The sequence below is a fragment of the Odocoileus virginianus genome, chromosome 33 (assembly GCF_023699985.2).
Source record: "Odocoileus virginianus isolate 20LAN1187 ecotype Illinois chromosome 33, Ovbor_1.2, whole genome shotgun sequence".
NCBI classification, from domain to species: domain Eukaryota; kingdom Metazoa; phylum Chordata; class Mammalia; order Artiodactyla; family Cervidae; genus Odocoileus; species Odocoileus virginianus.
Window position 1 is genome coordinate 32,247,150 of NC_069706.1, and position 14,273 is coordinate 32,261,422.

Here is a 14,273-nt window from a genome sequence, read left to right on the forward strand (position 1 = left end):
TTTCATGTAAAATCCTTGTATAAATTGGGATAAACCCTCAGCTAGTCCAACTTGGTCTCTCTGAAACCACTGGATTCTCTCTAGCCTTGGAGGTCAGGGCAGTTTCTTAGCCATGGCTTTGCAGTGACCACACAATTCAGGGGTAAAGATTTGAGCTCACTGTGGGTCAGGCCTGATTAGCTCAGTGAGCCTTGATTCACACACGCACAGACGTGAAGTTACATGCAGTGTTTCATACTTGGAAGACAAAGTAGGAGGCTTAAGAAAGGACACAGAAGCTAGTGATTTCCAAGCAAGGAGATGCACATAACAGACTTCTGAGGGACAGGAACATATTGTTTATAAAAAAGGGGTGGGAGTTTTGTTACTGGGGCGATTTGGGGGTTTTGGTTTGTAAATGCACCGGTGGTCTGTAATAGAGCTTTTGTCATGGGCCTCTTGATGTAGCCCTTCAAGTTTATTCTCTCTCACAGAGGATTACAGCCAAGAACATTCCCTGGTACCCCAGAACCTAGAAAGTTCTGGAAGTGATCTGGCAGGAGAGCCCAGACTGGAACTTTCCAGAACATTCCATTTTCCTTCAAGCAGAGAGGCTAATAAAGCTTATTAACCATCCAACTCTAAGCTTTTCCCGTGGCCCAGAACTAGGTCCACTCCACTCTGGCAGCATCTGTACCCACCTCCCTCAGGTCTTTGGTCTTTTTCTTGCTGGGGCTGAATCCTGAGGGGCGTCACTCCCTGTGCTCTCTGAAACTGAGCTCTTTGGGGAAGGGGAGGGGTGTGGAAGGCCTTTTGAAGGCCCCCCACCTGGTTCCCATGGTAACACTCTTCTCCCTTTCTAGTCCCACCCTTGCCAGGTCATTCCTCTTACCTGCCCTGGGGAGGGGAGGCTGAACCCGACTGTGGACTTGAGCCTCTGCCCAGCTCACAATAGTGGAGGGAGGCTCAGGCATCCCCATCCTTAGCTCTTCTTCCTGTGGTTACAAACCTGGAAAAACCACCCTGGAAGCACTGGCCAGGATCGGGAGGGCAGGGTGAGAGGGGTTCAGCCTGCCCCAGGCCGTGCTGAGAATGCAGACGTTCTTCCAAGGCTGCTCGGTCTTCTGTCTGTTGTCTGAGGGAGGAACTAGGTGTCCTCTTGGCACCCCTCACCGCCAGCAGCTCAAGTACTAGCAGGGAGGAGCAGGAGAACCGAGGCCACCATGGGACGGAGCATCTCCAGTGGGCACTGGCAGGGCTTTGCCCTGCTGGGAGGGATCTGACTGGACTTGAGGGGCTGTCAGAAGCTCAATGGGCCAGTCCGTCTAACTATTGCCTACATTTCTAAAGATCCCATCAGAGGAATTCCCTGGCAGTCCAGTGGTTAGGACTGTACACTTCCATTGCTGGGCACCTGGTTTCAATCCATGGTCATGGACTGAGATTCCCCGAGCTGCACCGTGTAACCAAAAAAAAAATAAACCCCAAAACAAAGTTATTAAAACACAAGATCCCATCAGGCAGTCAGTCAGGTGCTCCTCAGACAGCTTGAGGAATGGGGACCACTGCCTCTAGTAGCAGCCGTGATTCTAGAGCCTCATTCTAGCCTCGAAATCTGACTCCCTGTGGTTTCCACCCACTGGTCCTGACTCTGACCTCTGGCTCTATGTGAAGCAGCCCTTCAGTCTCAAAGGCTAGCCATCACCTCCCTGTATGTCAGATGGATCCCTCCGCTGTTCTGCAGGGGACTCGGTCCCAGTCCTTTTTTCTCGTTATCGTTACTCCAAAGGTGGGCTTCCCTCGTGGCTCCGACAGTAAAGAATCTGTCTGTGCGGCAGGAGACCTGGGTTCAGTCCCTAGGTTGGGAAGGTTCCCTGAGGGACGGCATGGCAACCCACTGCAGTATTCTTGCCTGGAGAATGCCATGGACAGAGATACCTCTTGGGCTGCAGTCCACGGGATTGCAAAGACCAGACACAGCTGGGCGACTGACACCCTCCCTTTATCAGAGGTGCCGCTGCTGTGGGATTCCCTTAGAGTTTAAAACTTCAGCAAGAAGCAGAGCCAACCCAGCACTTGCCTCGGTCCGGACGGCTACTTCCCTACTAACATGGACCAAGGTCACAGTAGCTTCCACAGCACTCGGACTTCTCTCACTGCGAGGACCTTCCTGCCAGACTTAATCTCATCAAACTCGACCTCAGCTGATCCAAGACATGTTCCTGCTCTCCCATCTGCTTGTCCCACCACAGCCAAGCTGGAGACAGGTAGCTTCAGCCTTATAGAAGCCTCTCCATCACTCGGTGGGGGTGGGCATTTGACAGCCCAGGTGCCATCCTGATTGGGCCTACAGGGCACCCAGGAAAAGAGAGACCGGTAAGGCCCTTAGAGAACTGTGACGGGGCAGAGTGTGCTTCTGTCCAGAAGAGCTGGGAAGTGAAGAGTTAGAAAAGACTCTCTGGGGTTGGTAACCAGAGAAGGTTTCATGAAAGAGGCAGAAGCAGTGCTGGACCCAAAGGACAGCTGGGCTTTGGATGGGCAGAGAGGAAGGGAGGGCCTCTCACGAGTAGGCAGCTCAGGAGCTGAGATGAGGCTGCAGCAGCTGAGAGGCCGGGTGAGGGGTGAGAGAGGAGTCGGGCAGCATTGTCATCCTCATCATCACATTTATTGACGGCCCCTGGGAGGCGGGGCTGGGGACAGAACATACAAAGACAAGGACCTGCCCTCAAAAAGCTTCCATTCTAAGGAGACGGGACAGAAAAATACAGAATGGTCTTTCCAGGGGATGGCCCACTCTCACCCCTGCAGGTCAGAAGCCCCTGGCCTACCTCGCCCCAGGGTCTGGAGCCTGAGCGGGGCAGGTAGTAGCAGCCCCATGGCCATGGTGTCCCTGCCCCCACCTCTGGGGCCTGACCCCCCGGCTCCTAGGTGGTGGACCCCAGCACTGGGGGAAAGGTAGGCTGAGGACATGATGGAAAACACTCCTGTCAGCCGTGGCATTGTGCGAGCCCAGTGGAGGGGCAGGGGCGGTAGGGCCCCCTAGGCAGGGCCCCTTGAGGGAAGCGGGCAACTTCCCAGGCCCCCATGAGTCAAGTTCTTGCACTGGGGCTGGCCCATCACCCGGGAGGCCCCAGCCGGGGAGAAAAAAAAAGGCAGAGATTCCTCAGCGCCAGAGGCATCAGACCCTGCCCACCCCACCCCCAGCCCTCTCTCTGGGCATCTCCCAGTGGACCCTCCTCCCCAGCTCAGCCTCCAGGGCCAGGGCCTGCCTAGGGCCAGGGGGAGGGGCCTGCCCCTCCCCCCACCCAGGCAGTGGGGGAGGAGGAGGAGCCACGCATCAAGTTTGTCTGGGCCCCCCATGGGGGGGCCATACCCTGGATCCTACCGGTGGGGGGGCTCTGGCTGCGAGGGCCGAGGGCTCAGCAGAGGGGCTGGGCCCAGGGGGCACCCGGGGGAGCCCTTCAGTGGGGGCACTGGGCGGGAGTCCAAGGGGGGCAAGCTCCGGGGCACTGCCGGCGGCCCCCGGGCAGCCCCAGTGGGCAGGACTGCAGCAGCGGGGAAGGACTTGGGGGGCTCTGTGGCAGCCGTGGGGGCCGGCTGCCCCGACCGCTCCCGGCGCCGCAGCAGCTCCTGCAGCTTCTCCGCCTGGGTCCGCCTCAGGTGGGCCAGGGCCCGGCCTCGCTGGAAGGCGGGCAGGAAGGCCTCCAGGCTCTGCTCCCCCAGCAGCAGCTGCTCCATCTGCTCCTGGGACAGGGCGGAAGGGACAGTTTAGGAGGACCACGACCGAAGGCTCAGGGCTGGTCCTCTCAGCCCCATCCTGAATGCCTCTCGATCACCACCCCCGCCCCAGTCGGGGATGGGGCACTGAGTTCTAGCCTCGCCTGCCCCTCGCTGAGTGACTGTGGACCAAGTCCTCTCAAGCCTTGATTTCCTCACGATCACCAGACCTGCTGGGGCAGGGATGAGGGGGTCCAGAGATGAGGACACACCTGAAGTGCACAGGTGTCCATCTCCTCCAGGCCAGGGCCCTCTGCCTCCACCCCTCCACACGCTGAGCACAGTGCTCCCACCCACCATGCTGGGACGACTGCCCCAGCTCCTCTGTGGCCCCAGCCTAAGCTGCCTGGAGACAGTCACAGGAAGCCGGGGGAAAGTCACAGGTGGGGACGGTGGGCCTGTGTCCAGTGCGGACAGCAATTCAGCGGGCCCTCCTGGGGCCCAGGCACTCAGGGCAGGCTTCCTGGAAGAGGGGCCCTAACGCCTGCAATGTAAGAATCAAGGGGAGGGGACGATGATAGGTTGAGCTCCCCCTCGGAGTCCCCAGGCCCAGCCACCCCCTCCTCTCACCTCAGCCTCCTGCTCAGCTTCTTCCAGCTCAGCCTGCAGCCAGCCCAGCGCGCAGTGGGGGCTCCAGCGGTGCATGCTCTCCTCTGAGGGCCGCAGAGGGACGCAGTGAATAGCCCCTGCCCTCAGGGCCTGTCACCCTGGACAGACAGGCCGGAGCCCCGGGGCCCGCTGCTGACTCTCTCCCTGACCGTCTGTATGACTCTACGCTTTCCCTCCCCTCTCTGGAGCCTCAGTTTCCTCACCTGCACAACACCCCGTGGCATCAGTTTGTGTGCCCACACCCTCCCATCCTAGTGCAAAAGGGGAAGCAGGGGCTCTGTCTCCCAGAGCACCCCAGGCCCTTGGGCAACGGGTCCCCTCTTCTCCCAGGGCCCCATTCTGGCCTCTCCAACCCAGCTCTACTCACCAACTGCTCACTTTCCCAACTTGGGAATTGCCCAGGAGTAGCACCCCTGCAAACTTGCCCGAAGAAGAGATGCGCCCAAGTTCCCCAGCCTTCAGAGCCAGGCACTGAAGCCCCCCCCCCCCCCGCTCCCCGGGCAGTTCTCCTGGCCGTCCCTCACCCAGGCGCTGCAGCTTGTCTGCACAGCTCTCGGCCACCTCCCGGAGCTCCTGGTACTTGATGGCCAGGGCAGTGCGGCCCATCTCCAGGCGGGGACGCAGCGCCAGATTCTCCTTGGCTAGCGCGTAGTTAGAAGCCAGGCATGCCTCGCGCTCCAGCTGCAGGCCTTGGAACTGCCGGCGGGGAAGAGCCCAGAGGCCCATTCAGGGACTCTCCCCACGGCCGCCGGCCGCCACCCCCACCCAGGCGGCAGTGCCCCCGGGCCAAGCCGAAGGCGTCCAAACCTCAGGATGGCGAGCCAACAGGTGGAGGAGCTGGGAGAGCCCAGACCCCACTTTGCCTCGGTTTCCTAGTCCACAAAGTGAGCTAAAAACGGCTCCCTTATAGGGTTGTTGGGAGACTGAAGTGAGGAAAACTATGAAGGTCTCTACAAATGTTAGTTAATTTTTAATTTTTCAATTAATATGTCTGCTCAGGTCCCCAAGGAGCCCCCCTCCCTCCTCTGTCCCATTTTCCATGCATGGGCAGCTTCCCCCTCATCCCAGGCCTTTGTCTGCTTCCTCTTCAGGTGTTTGTGCTGAAAACACTCCCCATCCCCTGCTCCGACTCTCCAGAGTGAGGTGTTCACCCTGTCCCTGTCTGGCACCCCCCCTCACACACACACACACCCCTCGCACCCCTCCTCTGCCCTCCAGTGGAATCCCCACACCCCAAGGAATACACACCCCCTTTTCCTCCCCGATCCCCTAGCACCTGCTCCCAGCTCTCCTTCTCTTGCGGATAGCAGACCCCTTTCTTTCCTGGCCCTGGAGAAGGCTTTTTCCTTCTGTTACTAGGCGGGCCAAGCCTCCCCTCCCTGCCCCTGGAGAACGCACTACCCTCCATCTGTCCCCTATAGGATGCACATGGCCCTCCCGCCTGCCTCCCTCCAATGTACACTTTCCCTTTCCGCCCCCCACAGACAACCAGCCCGGGCCTATCTCCTGTGAAATATACAACTTTCTCTCATGGTGGCCTATGGAACACACACCTCAGCTTTCAGTACCCCTCCCCAACGGAAAACACAAAGCCCCCTCTTGCACCCCCAGCATACGGACACCCTCCCAACGGTCCCCCCAGGTGTCAAACAGGCCCCTAGTTCTCCCTGTGGAAGGCGCCTCCCCTTTCTGGCCCTACAGAACGTGGGTGTGCGAGCCAGGGCCCCCCACAACACAGCCGCCCCCCGGAACACACCTCCCTGGAGCATCCGCCGTAGGACACGCCTCGCGGCCATCCCGGGGGTGCACGGGCGCCTCCCTGGGTCTCCGGCGCGCCCCACCCGCCCCAGGCCACCTCCGGGCGCCCCCTCCCCCGGGGGCGGCTCCACCGGGCCCACTCGTACGTGCCAGGCTCCGCCGGCCCCGCGACCCGGCCAGCGCGGCCCTTCGGTCGGTCGGCAGGTCCGACAGGCCGCGGCCCGTCCCCCGCGCCCCCCGCCCGCGCCCCCCATGCTACCTTCCTGCTGAGCCGCACGATCCGGTCCAGCTTGGGCTCATCCTGAAGCAGGTCCCGGAGCTGCCCGGTGCTGAGGATCCCAAAGCGCCCCGGGCTGCCGGGCTCCGGCCCCGCCCGCGCCGCCCGGGCCCGGTACATGCCGCCCGCCCGCGCCCCCAGCTCGGCTGCTGGCTCGGCCCGCTCGGCCCGCTCCGCCCCGGCTCCGCTCCGGCTCCGGCTCCGGGATCCGGCTCGGGCTCGGTCTCCGGCGGCGCGCGGCGCTCCGCCGCCAGAGGGCGCCCCGCCCGCTCTTAAAGGGGCCGCGGCGTGGAGGCTGGGGGTGGGGCGCGGAGGGGGCGGGCCGCACCCCTTCCCACCCCGGTGGCGCCGCGCCTCCCACACCCGCGGATCGCCTGGCAACCCATCATCCTTCCGCCGTCTGGATCTCTAGGGCCGCCTCTCTCCGCTCCCCTTCTCTCGGCCTTCAGTCACCACGCCCCCAGGCACGGACTCTCCCATCCCAGGCGTTTACAGGTTGCAAGGCTGTTTCACATTTACCCCTTGAATTCGCACAATTTTCTGAATTTGTCCAGGCTCCAGGAGCCCCTGTGCTCCTGATAACTTGGCTAAGTCATTCACCACCCCCAGCCTCAGTTTTCCCTTCTACAAAATGGGGTAATGATACACTAAGTGAGGATAAGAGGCAGTGAATGTTGAGTCCCTTGTTGTTTTAGTCGCTAAGTCCTGTCGGACTTTTTGGCGAAGCCATAGACTGTAACCCGCCAGGCTCTTCAGTCCATGGGATTTCTCAGGCAAGAATACTGGAGTGGGTTGCCATTTCCTTCTCCAAGGGATCTTCCCAAGCCAGGGATCAAACCCTCGCCTCCTGCTTTGGCAGGTGGATTCCTTACCACTGAGCCACCAGGAAAGCCCGTAGAGTCTCTTACCTGTAGTTAAATGACTACCTGATATGAATTATTGTTATTTCAGAGATGAGGATACAGATTCTCAGAGATCGTGTCACCTGCCCAAAATCACGTTCCAGGTAAAGGACAGACAATCTCAGTTCTTCCTGTATAGGCAGGTCTTCAATCCAGCCGGAGGACAGATGGCATGCTGGAGATGTCTGAGAAAGAGACAGAACTGATGGAATGGGGCGGGACAAGCTTGCTGATGCACTGTGAAGGCAACGCTTTGTCCACATTTTTCAAAACATTTATTTTTATTTATTTATTTGACTGTGTTGGGTCTTACTTGCCACATGTGGGATCTTTTTTTGTTGTGGCATGTGGAAGCTAGTTCCTTAACCAGGGATTGAGCCTGGACCACCTGCATTGGGAGTGCAGTCTTAGCCACTGGACCACCAGGGGAGTCCCCTTCTCCCACATTTTTATGATAACTGAAATTTGGTTTTCCTTTTTCAGACTTAGTTGGAACATCGCCTCCTCCAGGAAACCCTCTTTACCTCCCCAGGCCACGTTGTGTGCCTGCTGTCCCTCCATCAGGGTCCTGGGTATTATCAAGAGCCCTTCCACATTTCCCAGCTTCCTGGTTATGAGCTCCTTGGTTCTGCTGTGCATCCTCCAGACCCACTATTTCCACCGTTCTTCCAGGGGTCTCCTAGACATTCCCTCCTGTCTGGCCCACCTTTGGCCCCTCCTCCAGGCTTTTTTCACCTTGGTGAGATCTGATGGGAGCTCTTCCCCCAGCTTGTCCCTCTTCGTCACCAACCCCTGTTTGTTGTATACCCGCCCCAATACCCTTCCTTCCCCCTCATCTCAGGAAGAGAAACCTCCCCTCATTCCAAAGCCAATTAAGTACCCTTGCTATGGGTCTCACCTTCACCTGCCTCCTCTGAGAGGCTTCCCCCACTGTGGTTAGTTATGTCTCTCTCTTTTAAAAAAAAAATATTTATTTACTTATTTAGTTGGCTGCATCAGGTCTTAGTTGGAATGGGTGGAATCTTTGTTGCTACAGCACAGTCTTTCATTGCAGTGCACAGACTCTAGTTGTTGCATGAAGGCTCAGTACTTGGGGCACGCTGAGTTGCTCCAAGGTATGTGGAATCTTAGCTCCTGGACCTGGGATCCGACCTGTGTCCCCTGCATAGCAAGACGGATTCTTTTTTTAATTAATATGTTTACAAAATATTTATTAAGCTCTGCTGGTCTTAGATGTGGCATACACGATATACAATCTTTCAGTTGCGGTATTTGAACTCTTAGTTGTGGCATGCGGGACCTAGTTCCCTGACCAGGGATTGAACCCCGGGCCCCCTGCATTGGGAGTGTGAAGTCTAAGCCACTGGATCACCAGGAAGTTCATATGTCTCTTTCTTCTTCTGTCTCTTTCATGTTTAATTTCTGCCTTTAGACTGATACCTCCCTTTCACCCCCACCCAATATTTTGAAAGTACCTGGTTATGAACTGAGTGTGTGTGCTCAGTCGTGTCCAACTCTGTGCGACCCCATGGACTGTAGCCTGCCAGGCTCCTCTGTCCATGGGATTTCCCAGGCAAGAATACTGGAGTGGGTTGCCATTTCCTTCTCTCTATGAACTGAGTACCCCTCCCCCACCCCCAGTTGATATTTTGAAATCCTAGCCTCCAATGTGATATTTGGAGGTGGGGTTTTGGGAGGTAAGTTTAGATGAGGTCATAAGAGTGGGTTCCCATGATGGGATTAGTGTCCTTCTAAGAAGAGGAAAAGAGACCAAAGTTTTTTCTCTCTCCACCATATGAGGTCACAGTTAGAAGGCCACCGTCCGCAAATCAGGAAAAGAACCCTTACCAGAAGCCAAATCTGCCGGCACCTTGATGTTGGGCTTCCCAGCCCCCAGAATTATGAGAGATAGGTATCTTTTGTTTCAGCCACATGGCGTGTGGTATTTTGTTGTGACAGTCCAAGCCGACTAACATACCGTCGACACCCTGCACTCCGTGCATCCGTTTCCTCATCAGCATGCGTGTGTGCTCAGTTGTGTCCACCCCTTTGCAACCCCATGGATTGTATCCCGCCAGGTTCCTCTGTCCGTGGACTTCTCCAGGCAAGAAAACTGGAGTGGGTTGCTATTTCCTGCTCCAGGGGATCTTCCCCATCTAGGGACTGATGCCATGCCTCCTGCATCAGCAGGTGGATTCTTTACCACTGAGCCAGCTGAGCAGCCCACATTTCCTCATACCTCCCCTTATTCCTTGACTCAGTCTGACTTCACCCCACCACCACTTCAAGGGCACAGACTGCTTCTGACTTCCAGAGCCCTTCTTTCTCACATTCAACACCATCGACCACCATCTCTTTCTTGACCACATAGCAGTCAGAGTCCAGACATTTCCCAAGTGTTAAGTTGGCAAAAATTAAAAAGTCAGGTAATATCAAGTGTTGGTGAGGTTGGGAAGTGACAGGAATGCTTACATACTGCTAGTGGGAGAGAGAATCAATTCACTGGAGAGCAATTTGACAAACTCATAAAGAACATTCAATGTGCAGTGGACAGAGTAATAGACCCCAAAGTTAGCCACGTCCTCGTCCCTGGGACCTGTGGATATGTCACCTTCCATGGTGAAAAGAACTTTGCAGCTGTGATTAAATCAATGATCTTGTGATGCAGAGAGTATGCTGGATCACCCAGGTGGGCTCAGAGTAATCAGAGTGGTTCTTAGAAGGGGGTAGGCAGGAAGGTCAGAATCAGAGAAGATACAATAAAATTGGAGTGTCGGAGTCACTGAGAAACTTGAAGACAGTATGTTGCTGGCTTTGAAGACGGAGGAAGAAGCTACAAGCAGGCAGCCTCTGGAAACTGGAAAAGGCAAGGAAGTGGGTTCTCCCTGAGAGATGCTAGAGGGGGTGCACCCCTGCCAATATCTTGACTTCAGTCCAGGGAAACCCATTACAGACTCCTGACATCCGGACTGTAAGAGAATACGTCTGTGTTGTTGGGACTACCCTGATGGTTCAGTGGCTGGGACTCTCTGCTCCCACTGCAGGGGGCCCAGGTTTAATCCCTGGTCAGGGAACTAGATCCCACATGCCACAACTAAGAGTTCACATGCTGCAACTTACTTCCTGCATGCCAAAACGAAGATTCAAGATCGCACATTCTGCAACTAAGACCCAGGACAGCCAAATAAATAATGAATAAAGAAATAATGTGTGTAGTTTTAAGGCACAAATTTGGCAATTTGTTATAGTAGCAATAAGCAGCTAATACAGACTTCTCGGAACGTTCCCTGCCTTGGACCAGAAGACAAGAACAGGAATGTTTGCGGTGACTCTATTTGTAATAACAAGAAACTAGAAAAAGCCCAAATGTCCAGGGCAATGGAACACTTCATACTACACACCGAAATGGGCAGATTGCAGCTACATATGTCAATTTGGTTGGATCTTACAAACAATACGGAGAATAAAGGCAGCAGTCTCAGAAGAGTACATTCAGTATAATAATGTTTATGTAAAGTTTAGAAACATGCAGAGCCATACTTCATATTGTTTGGAGATATATACAAAGTACAGGAACAATAAATAGCAAATTCAGCAGTGTGGCGGTCTGGCAGAAGAGGGGTGGAATCGAGGAGGCAACAGAAACAACTTCAATGGCTTTAAGAGGTAGTTCAGGGGTTTCCCTGGCAGTCCAGTGGTTAAGACTCCATGCTGCCAATCCAGGCGCTGTGGGTTCAATCCATGGTAGGGCACTAAGATCCCCAAAGTTTTTTTTTAAATTAGAATTAAAGAGATAGTTCAGTTTCTTAGGCTGAGTGTGGGTACACACTGGTGCATACTTTGGGGTAAGCCTGAAATTTGTTGTATAAAATTGGAGGTTCAGAGGTAAAGAATTCACGTGCCAATCCAGGAGATGCAGGAGACACAGGTTTGATCCCTGGGTCAGGAAGATCCCCTGGAGAGAGAATGGCAACCCACTCCAGTATTCTTGCCTGGAAAATCCCATGAACAGTGGAGCCTGGTGGGCCATAGTCCATGGGGTTGCAGAGTCAGATGTGCTTGAGCGACTGAGCACACACACTCACCCAATAATTTTAAGGGTATATTTTTAGACCTTAGCTTTGAAGTCAGACAGACCTGGGTCCCCTTCTGAGCTCTGCCACTTCCTATGTGACCAAGAGCAAATTCCTCAATTCCCAGAGTCTCAATGATTCCATCTGTGAGATGGGTGGTTGAAGAATTCAGTGACTTGATATGTGTCCAGCACAATGACTGCCACTTCATCGTGCTCCAGAAACAGCAGCTGCAGTGGGTTCCTCTGTCTCGAAACGACCCCTTGGATTTAATTTATGGAGCACCTCCTCTCCACCAGGGACTCCCAGGGGCTGCCCAAAGAAAGGGGACACTTCATCCTCAGGGTTCTGCTCCCTGGTGCAGTCTTTAAATTCATTATTCTCAAAGGATTCAATCATCACCCCCTTTAAAAAAAAAAAAAAAAGCTTCATTGAGATATATGCCATACAAGTCAACAATTTAAATTGTACAAATTCAGTGGGTTCTGGTATATTCACAGAATTGTGAATCCATTGGCACAATTTTAGAACATTTTCATCACCCCGAAAAGAAACTGTACCTGGAATCCCCTGGTCCAGAGGTTATGACTCCATGCTTCCACTGCAGGGGCCATGGGTTCCATCTCTGGGCAGAGAACTCAGATCCCACAAGGCAAAACAACAAAAACAAACCAAAAACTCCGCAGTCATTAACAGTGACTCCCCAGTGCCTCCAAACCCCCACTCCCACCACCAGCCCCCGGCAACCAACCTACTTAACCGTTCTGGACATTTCACACTAATGGAATTCTTTAATATGTGGTCTTTCATGACCAGCTTCTTTCATTTAAGATAATGTTTTTAAGATTCAGTCTTGTGAAAAAGTGAAAGTGAAAGTCGCGCAGTCGTGTCCAACTCTGTGACCCCATGGACTATACAGTCCTGGAATTCTCCAGGCCAGAATACTGGAGTGGGTAGCCTTTCCCTTCTCCAGGGGATCTTCCCCACCCAGGAATCAAACTGGAGTCTCCTGCATTGCAGTTGGATTCTTTACCAGCTGAGCTTAATTCCTTTTGATTTTTTGGTGGTACATACATGATATAAAATTTACCATTTTACTCATTTTAAAGAAGGTTCCAGTTCCTTCACCAGCGCTTGTTATTGTCTCTCTTTTTTTAATTATAATTCTCCTAGTGGGTATGAAGTATCTCATGATTTTGATTTGCATTTCTCTGATGACTCATGATATTCACCATCTTTTCTTATGCAATTTGTCCTTTTCAATATCTGCTTTATAGAAATCTCTACTCTGATCCTTTGCCCATATTTGTCTCTTTATTGTTGAGTTTGTAAGAGTTCTTTATATATTCTGGACACTAGTCCTTTATCAGGGATATGGTTTATAATTTTCTCCCATTCTGTAGGTTGTCTTTTCACTTTCTTGATGGGGCCCTTTGATGCACACAAGTTTTTATGAAAAGTTTGATGAAGTCCTGTTTATCTATTTTCTTCTTCTGTTGCTTGTGCTTTGGCATCATATCTAAGAAATCATTTTATAACTCAAGATCATAAAGATTTACCTTTATGTTTTCTTCTAAGGTTTTATGGTTTTTAGCTCTTCTATTTAGGTCATTGGTCCATTTTGAACTAATCTTTGTATATGGTATGAGTTAAGAGTCTGCATGTGGACATCCAGTTATTCTAGAACACACACATACACATCCTCTTTTACAATCCAGACCTCAGGTACACAGAAATATATTAATAGTAATTCTTATTTTTCAATACACTCTCTTCTTTGGTGTCTACTTAACCTGCATTTATTTCATTTATTTGTGGATTTATTCATTTATAATGAGCATCAGTGAATCTACCACCCAATTCCAGAACTGGAACCTCACCAAAACCATACATCTAGATGTTCCTGCCTTGCTTGCTCACACCCCTGAATTTAGGGATTATCACTCCTCTGTCACTTTTTCCCCCCGTGTGGCATGTGGGATCTTAGTTCCTCAACCAGGGATTGAACCCAGTCCCCACATTGCGAGGTGGATTCTTAACCACTGGACCACCAGGTAAGTCCCTTCTTTAGCCAGTTCTCCTGACATTTACAAGTGTATTATTTTGTTAACAAAGATTCTGTTCTGGGGCTGAATCTAGAGTTGAATGAGACCCAAGATCTTTGATCAAGTGACAGTCAGTCCCTTCTGCTGGGTAAGTCCTCCACCCACTTCCCCAAGATGGTTGTGTGGCCCTGGCCCAGCTCAGGCGGACTGACCACTCTTGGGCTGAGCACCCCCGCCCCCTGCTGGCCCTCCACGGCCTCCCTCTTGTTCTAGCAAAGCTGATCAGTCTTGCCTTGGATGGAAACTTGCAGCTACCTATCCTCTCCCCAGTGGAAACTACCTTACTTTGTCTAATGCTTGTGTTCCTCTATGCTTTTCTTCCTTTTTCCTTTTGCCCATCTCATACTCAACATATAGACCCTCTTCCAGTCATGCCAGACTCTTGACCATTCCCCAGTCTCACGCTGCATCTCTCCTGCTTTTGCCCAAGATGTCCCTCCACCCAGAATGCACTTCCTCCCGATGCCTTAACCTAAAGCTATTGAAGAACTGAACCATCCTTTTGGCACAGCACACACCTCCTCCTGCACAGGCAGAATCCTTCCTTCCTTCCCAGCCCACTCTAGCCCAGCCCCAATCCCAGCCTGACCTGCACCAGTCATTGAAGACTCACCCATCCCCTTCTCTTGTTAGACAAGAGGTCCGCTAAGAGCAAGGACAGAATTTGTGTCATTTTTTCCAGTCCTAACCCCCAGCACAGGATCTACTACATGGTGGTTGCAGACCCAGGGCATGCACATTAAGTGCTTCAGTCATGTCCGACTCTTTGTGACCCTGTGGACTGAAGCCCACC

The 14,273-nt window shown here is 53.3% G+C and overlaps 1 protein-coding gene across 1 annotated transcript; it reads right to left on the reverse strand.

The window, feature by feature from the left end:
- Window positions 1–2,622: 2,622 nt before the first annotated feature.
- Window positions 2,623–6,654, reverse strand: VPS37D (VPS37D subunit of ESCRT-I). The gene is made up of 4 exons (XM_070460227.1): window positions 6,383–6,654; window positions 4,890–5,061; window positions 4,327–4,409; window positions 2,623–3,723 (listed from the first exon to the last, which is right to left on the reverse strand). The coding sequence occupies exons 1-4, from the start codon at window positions 6,518–6,520 to the stop codon at window positions 3,361–3,363; spliced, it is 756 nt and encodes a 251-aa protein (XP_070316328.1). The 5' UTR covers window positions 6,521–6,654; the 3' UTR covers window positions 2,623–3,360.
- Between the last annotated feature and the right edge of the window lie 7,619 nt (window positions 6,655–14,273).

What these genes read in the sequence shown, in the direction of transcription:
- VPS37D (XM_070460227.1), bottom strand. Translation starts at nt 6,520, where the DNA reads ATGTACCGGGCCCGGGCGGCGCGGGCGGGGCCGGAGCCCGGCAGCCCG. An exon ending in TCGTGCGGCTCAGCAGGAAG is followed by an intron (nt 5,062 to 6,382) that starts GTAGCATGGGGG and finishes CCCCGCCGGCAG; the next exon opens with TTCCAAGGCCTGCAGCTGGA. An exon ending in AAGCTGAGCAGGAGGCTGAG is followed by an intron (nt 3,724 to 4,326) that starts GTGAGAGGAGGG and finishes GCCCTGTCCCAG; the next exon opens with GAGCAGATGGAGCAGCTGCT.